The 8089-nt window shown below is 42.5% G+C and overlaps 1 protein-coding gene across 1 annotated transcript in view; it reads right to left on the bottom strand.

Moving 5' to 3' along the window:
* Window positions 1–2512, bottom strand: part of efr3a (EFR3 homolog A) — a 136323-nt gene extending 133811 nt beyond the window's left edge. The window contains exons 1-2 of the mRNA XM_079243250.1: window positions 2475–2512; window positions 2151–2265 (exon numbers count right to left, since the gene is read on the bottom strand). Of these exons, the coding sequence (XP_079099376.1) occupies window positions 2151–2160 (10 nt within the window). The 5' untranslated portion in view covers window positions 2161–2265; window positions 2475–2512. The remainder of the gene's footprint in view (window positions 1–2150; window positions 2266–2474) is intronic.
* Between the last annotated feature and the right edge of the window lie 5577 nt (window positions 2513–8089).

An 8089-nucleotide genomic window follows, 5' to 3' on the forward strand; every position in this document is an offset into this window, starting at 1 on the left:
CTTCTCCAGCTCCATTTCTCAGCAGAAACGAGGGGTTTCAGCAGGAAAGCCGAGTAGCAGCTGGTCACCTGGCAGAGCAGCTGCTGGAGGAGAGGGAAGGTGAGGGAACCTAAAGTCCAGCTGCCAAAAATAGCAAGAGACACGGCGGCAACCTGAAGCCTGAATCGCTGCTTCATTCCAACAACACTCCACAAGGTGCAAGTTCAAGGTTAAACCAGGCTAACGTCAGAAACATCAGCACCGAGACCCGTTCACTCTCCCACCAACGCGAACACACAACGTAGAAAATTATTCACGCTGATGGGGCAAAGAGAGAAATGCTCGAGATTCTGGGTTCGTCTGGTTCCGTTGAGTCCAGGATCTGAAGCTGGATCCTGATGAGGAACGGAAAATATGACCATCTGCTTCAGCGGCTAACAGCTAGCAGCTAACAGCTAAAAGCTATCAGCTAACAATTAACAGCTAACAGTTAGCCGCTAACAGCTAGCAGCTAACAGTTAACAGTTAACAGCTTATAGTTAGCCACTAACAACTAGCAACTAACAGCTAAAAGCTAACAGCTAACAGCTAGCAGCTAACAGCTAACAGCTAAAAGCTAGCAGCTAACAGTTAACAGCTCGAGGAGAAAAACAAGCCGATAGGAGATGCGGCCATAGTGATATAAAGTTTTAAAGTCCCAACAACATGTGTCGCTTGGAACCTGCTCTGGTCATGCCGTCTGATTGGTCGTTTGTGTATCAATCAGATGCTAATATTTAATAAAATCTACCTCAGTTCTAAAATATGAAACTCGTGAAAATCGCTGGTTGGAATTTCGTCACAGGTGAGAACGTTCCCGTTGACTCAACACTGAATCCATGAAAATATTCCCGAGCGAATTTCTCGGAGAAAATATTCAGAGCAGGTCATATGAACAGGTTACTCAATTATAATTAATAACCAATAATTTTGGTATCATTTAATTTTTTTTAGCTGTTTTACCTAAATAATCAGAGCAGATAAGTGAAAAGTAAAACCATTTTAATATTTCAAACTTTAATCAATAAAATTTTCAATCGAATTTGACAAACAATTTATATAATTTCCATGATCAAGGTTGCATCGATTATTGATTCTGAATGTTTAGATTAATTTTCAATTAATCTCCCAGCCCTGTTTTCTACTTATCAAAATATTAGATATACTAAAGCTAATTTTCACAGTAATACAGTTAATATCATTCCTTTACTTTTATCATTTCTTATTTTCAATTACTTTTCCTTCTCAGCTCTACTTTTATTCAGTGTTATGATAAAAAAAAAAACAAAAAAAAAAAACAACCCATCTTTTTCGGTTCTACGGTTCTTATTATTATTACCATTTCTCTGGCATTAATAGGGTAAACACACTCAACCTTATTTATTAGAGCTGAGTAACAATTAAAGTGTTTAAATTGCGATGAATAACATATTTAATGCTGGTTTATAAATAAAATTCAGTCACTTTTGGTTTACAATGATTTGGAACAATTAACACTTATAAATCCACGCAGAATTGTGTTTATGAGCCAGTATTACAAATCATAAGTTTGTGTTTTAATGTTTATTTATATGCGATTTGGTTTGTGATGAGTTCAAGGTCCATACAGTGAAAATACACGCTCAGAGCCAGCAGAAATAAAATATAGTGGCAAAACAAACTGGCATGTGACATTAAATTAGCTGTTTATTCTCTCAACCAGGGTTTATTTACTGAGACAAAAGGGCACCACAGGTCATGAGGATGTTGAATCATTTCCTTTCCATCATGAAGCAACAAAAGAGGAAATGAAGTAAATGAAAGAAACATTTTGATTTAGCTTTAAAAACTATATTAATAAGATCAATTAAAAGTATATTTTTCATGTCACGGCACGTGAATGATCACATCACATGGATCAACAACAAGACTGCAGGTGACACCTTTAAAATCCAACACTGGAGCAGTGACATTGAACGCACCACTGCACTTTTTTTTAACTTCCATCCCTTGTGTCGTTGTTATAATTAGCAAAAAAAAAAAAAAAACCACAAAAAAAAAAACGCACCACCCACACTCAACATTCATGTTTGACATTCAGCATGTCAACGCACACGTCCACGGTCACTGTCACGCACTGTCACGCATCTTACCGGCTGGCATTGTGGTGGTAATGTGCCGCAGTCCCTCCGTGCGTTAGTTAGCCTCCATGTAGCTTCTCCTGCCGCTCCGCCTCACCTGACTCCGGGCTCTGCAACACCAGATCACCTGTTCGCACCGTCAAAACGCAACAATCAGGGGTCGCTTTGAGTGACAAGACGAGCTGGAACCTGTCCGCCGTCACACCAAAGCCACAACCCCGCAACAGCCCCGACCTGTCCGGAGGCTTTAGGCGACCAGCTGGCGTCTAAAGTCCAGCGGACCGGGCGGTGAACGGGCGGCGGAGACGCGTGAAGGAGCCGCGTGCGTGCACATACCTGTGGCCAAACAGCAGCAGGTTACATCAACTCCTACACATTACTACAGTGCTTCCTGCTTTACGGTGACAAACAACACGGAAGTGTGTGCTGCGGCAAATCCCAAAAACCCTCCCCCCGCTCCGGTTCAGCATATGCCGCCTGCGCAATGTGAGAATCTGCCGCTAATTATAGCCGCGTGCGGCAAGGTGCGCCGCGCGCTCCACTGCGATAAGACACTTAACTTATCGGTGAGATTTACCTGTAAAGGTTTCTGTGAATTCATCAAGCATTACATTTTTTTGTTGTTGTTTTATGTTCATGTCTTTAGGGAGGAAAGTTTGCTGTGAAAGTCCCCACTGAGGTACGAAGGTTTTAACATCTGACAAACACAGATGGAGATAAAAAGCGTAACTTTAAATAGAGTAGAATAACAGACCATCTTTTTTCCCCTTAGTTTTGAGTTAATACATTAGAAAAATATGTCTTCAGCTGCAGAGCAGTGGCGGAGCTAGGAAATTTTTATTGGGGTGGCACCAGTGGTGTGGTGGTCCCTCAAGAAGTGGGTTTACTTTCAAATTTTTGCCCTTTAAAAAAAAAAACACAGAAAAAGTAGCCCAGAAAAACACTATTTCAGAAAAGGTGACATGCAAGACTACTTTGTTTAGTTTACCTTAGAAAAGCATCAGTAGATGTCTTCATTGTCACATAATTATTTCTCTTCGGTTTCAGTTGTGAAATGACTAAACTGGCGCACAGACTAGTGACAGACAGGCTCATAGACATGTATAGGCGACATATCTCTTCATTATGTCTATGTCCAGGCTAAAGTTAATGCAGCTGATAGCTAACTCAACCAGTGTAGCATAGGTAGCCCTAGCTTAGCTGCTGGGTGACGTAGATACATGTGTAGGGACGTTTGTAATCGTAAAAGCAGCATCACAGTGGTTTTAGAAATGGGTACAGCCTATGCTGACTGAAAAAGAAGTGGGTATACTACACATACCAGCGTATACCCTGGACTACACCGCTGGGGCCACAACAATCTCTTTTTTAATCTGCACATATCTGTACAGTTTGTGGCCCTGTTTACACCCCATTCCCAGGCATAATCTAAATTGTTTTGTTTGTATAGTTGGAAAGAAAAATACATTTACACAACAGGAAAGTGAAAACCATCTCCATCAGAATCAGAAACCGTTTTTTATTGCCATTGTCAGTAGCTGTGTTTCCATTACACCGAGAATTTCACAAAAACTAAATATTACAGTAAAAAAAAAAAAGCTTAATGGAAACACCTACATTTTTAAAAAAAAAGTGTAAAATATTGCTAAAATGTTTTTACGCTCTCATGAGGTAGGTTTTTCAGACGTTTCCATTTAGAAACATTTTGAAAAAGTGAAATGGAAACACTTTTTCATATTTACGTGTCCCAGAATGTGACATAGGATTCGTGACCAGTTCATTTCCAGTAAAGATGGCGCGATATGGAACGAACAAAAGCAAATTTCAGAGTTTTTGGACTAAAAATAAGGGAAAAAAGCTCAGAAAAGCCGTACTACCTTTTTAACATGGGACTCTATGGGACTTTGCTCTGTTATGGCGCCCCTAGTGGATGAGAGGGGAACTGCAGGTTTTGGTACTTCACAATGGTTTCACTTTTAACCACCAGAGGTTCCTGGTTGTCTTTAGCTTTTCAGCAGCCTACGGTGACATTATGGAGGCTCCGCCCATCTTTAAGACACAGTCTATGATTCACACGTTTCCACATGTCCAGAAATAAAGAACTTTTTAAGATTGTTTCCTCAGTCTTCTGTCCATACCGAAGCAGTTATATTAAAGAAGCCATGCTGCTTCTACGCTGGGATTAGTTCTAATTAAACTTCAGTAGAACTGGAAATGTGCAGTAAAATAAGCAGTTTCTATTGATGCACTTTGTTATTTAATGCAACATGTCAGTTAAGACCCCGGACCACCAGCTGCTCCTTCTGGTCCTATATCAACAATACTCTCATCTTTTTCTTTTCGTGACTCATTATTCTGCACTTTAAAGTTATAACTGATGTTTACATTCAACATTTACCCACATGGACCAGTCTGCACATGGGTTTGTATTAGATTTTATTGTATTAGAACAACTTATTCATCTTTTTCTTTGCTTTTCTGAAGCACTCAACTTTCCTACTTTTTGTTTTTGGGGTATCAGGAGTTCAGTCAGCGCCCCGCAGAGGAAAAAGTTCCTGCAGGCTTCGGTACTGAAACCCTGCCGTTGGAAGCAGTGGACGTGGGAAGATTACAGGAATTAATCCAATAAGGAAAGTAGAACACTTCTGTTAATTTCCTGGAGGCTGACTTGTTTTCCACCGAGCTGCACAGAGTGTTTTCATTCACAGTCAGCGCACTCGGGATGAACGACGCTGGTGATTGACTAATGTCTTTTCTCATCTGCTTCAAAATGAGATTAATCCATCATTATCACCCTTATAGTAACAGGCTCAGATTTACTACACAGCATTGTGGGCCTGGAGGTAATTAATACATGAAAACCTCCAGCAAGGTTGGATTATTCCATCACAGGTGAACTGTTATCAATACGAAGCACTTATCTCTTCAACAAGTCATTAAGTGACATGTAGAGCAGGGCTTCTTAACCGTTTTCATGCTGGGGCCAGTTTTTCCTGTAACAAGTGGCTCATTTAAGTCGTCACCCTGTGATGGTTGGATTTGTATTTAATAAATCCCCTTTAACATATAACATGTATGTGAAACTGCACATACATGATGCCAGAAAGACATCACTGAATAATATCAGGTTCATGCTAGAACAAAGCTAGAGTCCATCTTTTCCACACAATCTACTAAAATGAGATTTTACTGCAGTGGATAGAGGGAAAATTTACAGAATAAAAAAATGAAAATTTGGAAATTTGATCAATAAAATGATTTGGTGATAAAATATATTTAAATTAATTAGTCTTTCTAACAGTTTCTGCAGCTGTGGATCGGACACGGTCCCCACCCCTTGCTGCCGCCCAGCCCACACTGCACCCGACCCCTACGCCTCCTCACGCAGATAGTGAGCCCACAGGAGGTGGGGCCCATGTAACCCTTTTTGGGCTGAGCCCGACTGGGCCCCATGGGTAAAGGCCCGTTCACCAGATGGTCGCTCTCATGCCCCACCCCCAGGCCTGGCTCCAGAGGGGGGGCCTGGTAACCCGCGTCCGGGCAAGGGAACATTTATGCCCTTGTTTGTCGTCATCACAGAGGTCGATGAGCCATACTTGATCTGGTCCCTCCCCTAGACACCTGTTTGCCATGGGTGACCCTACCAGGGGCATAAAGCCCCCAACAACATAGCTGCTAGGATCTTTGGGACAAACAAACCCCTCCACCACGATAAGGTGACAGCTCAGGGAGGGTCGCCTCACCACCGCTGCTCCTCCGCATCGAGAGGAACCAGTTGAGGTGGCTCGGGCATCTGGTCAGGATGCCTCCTGGACCTCCCTGGTGAGGTGTTCCAGGCACGTCCCTCTGGGAGGAGACCCCGGGGAAGACCCAGGACACGCTGGAGGGATTATATCTCTCGGCTGGGCTGGGAACGCCTCGGGATCCCCCCCGCAGAGTTGGCAAATGTGTCTGGGGAGAGGGAAGTCTGGGCTTCCCTGCTTCGGCTACTGCCCCCGCAACCAGACCCCTGATAAGCGGCTGAAAATGAAGATGAAGATGAAGAAGGGCTTCAGCGCTTCAGTGATGGCTAGTGTTAGCTAAAGGCCCATTTATGCTCTATGCGGAAGGTGAATACGCTGGCAAACTGACAGTTTTTTCAGTCTCCTGCGTTGGTTACGTGAGTAATTTGGTCTACTTTCAAGCAGCTTAGCTATCAGTCACTTGACCCTGAAAATAGAGCAGTACCAGCGGAAATGGCAGGGGGCGTTGTTGAGTCATTTAGCTGACACACAACCAGCAAAAGCAACAAACCAGAGAAGAAGAGGAAGACGACGGAGAAACCGCCTAACAAAAAGCACCTAAAGAAGACGCAGAAGTTAAGAAAAGCAGCAAAAATCTTCTTTGGTTTTATTCTTCTTCTTCTGGTGTTTTTGGATGGTTGTAAAGAACTTTATATGGAGCATTACAGCAACCAACCAGTGTGAAAATGTGGACACGAACTCTGAACTCCACACTGCCCTCTAGTGGACACACTAACTATGCATTTTAACAAACTTGTGACTCCATGTGATGCACGTTGGTCGACATTTTGCAAGTTTTTTGATGCACCTTAACATCTCAGTTTAGATCCTGATCCTGGTTAATCAGCAGTAATCTAACCATTTTCTTTCTTTCTTATTGTTCTTGTCATTATTGTGCACTTTATTATTTTGATATTGGACCTGCCAAGCGACTCTATATGTTGATCAGCCTTTTCTGTAATCTTATCTGTGGAATAAAATGCGTTGATCGCTGTGTTTTAGCCACTCGTGCTAAATGTGAAAGCAGATTAAATAGATCTGAACTGCATCATTTTGTCATGTGAAGAAGACAAACGGGTTCTAATTAGCGCAACTAAAATCAACACTGGGACGCAAACCTCCCACTGTGGGTAATTATCTAAAAATATCTGGCTGAACTGATGCGTAAATGTAGGTGAAAGTGTGCCGTTTCTGCTTTTTAAGCTCTTAAGGACCTTTGCTGCTCCATCCAATGGACTTAAGGGTGATTAAAGGCTTTGGCAACACAGATGGCTTGCCAAGCGTGTTAAAGTCAAATGAGTGACCAGTGACCAGCAGCCAGCGTACAGCATCCAGCCGCCAGCAGCGCTTCTGCCTGACAGAATCAGCAAATATAAAACAGATTAGATTTTTTTCTATAAAAAAAGAAGAAAAAATATTGGTGTAATTACTCTAATGCAGGAATGACCACATGCCACGACCGTAAAGCAAAGTGGATCTGAACAAGGGCTTAAACTAAAGCTGGTCATGTTGTGATTACTGCAGCTGCATTTAGCACATTTTTAGGATTTATGTTTAGTTACATTACTTAATCGTGAAGGTGTTTCAGCTTAATGTGATGTGTTCACTGTTTATAGGGGGTAACACACACGGTTGGGGGGGGGGGGGGGGGGGGGGGGGGGGGGGGGCTTTTTCTCATGTAAACCAGAGAGATTTCCGTTTAATTCAGTGGTTTTTACGTTGATCAGGTTTCTGTCCTTCACACACAGAGATACTGGAACCAAGGCCGAGGCCATGTGTTACATCTCACATGGAACACGTGAGTCGACGAGGCGGGAGGTTCCAGAATATGAAACACCCATGTGCTCCTGGTGAAGGGGGTGGTGTGGCTCCTCTTTGAAGTGGGATTAAATGACTTTCATTAACAGTCAGTGTAAAACCTGCAGTGGAGTAAGTATAAACACAGTTTGGAGAAGCAGACAGGAGTGGTTATGTTGGCCTCTTATAAGCCTGCAGAAACCTGTAACAGTCATTTTTACCTGAAAGGAAAGGACTTGCTGGCCAGTCGTCGTCCCGATCGGTTGGTTTGTGGTGTGACCTTTCTGCGGTTTGGATGTCAGACCTCAGAGGGGAAAAAGAAGGAAACTAATGTTTTCTGTCTGTACATTTCAAATGTTTATAACTGTATCT

This window comes from Telmatherina bonti (assembly GCF_933228915.1).
Source record: "Telmatherina bonti genome assembly, chromosome: 7".
In the NCBI taxonomy this organism is placed as follows: Eukaryota; Metazoa; Chordata; class Actinopteri; order Atheriniformes; family Telmatherinidae; genus Telmatherina; species Telmatherina bonti.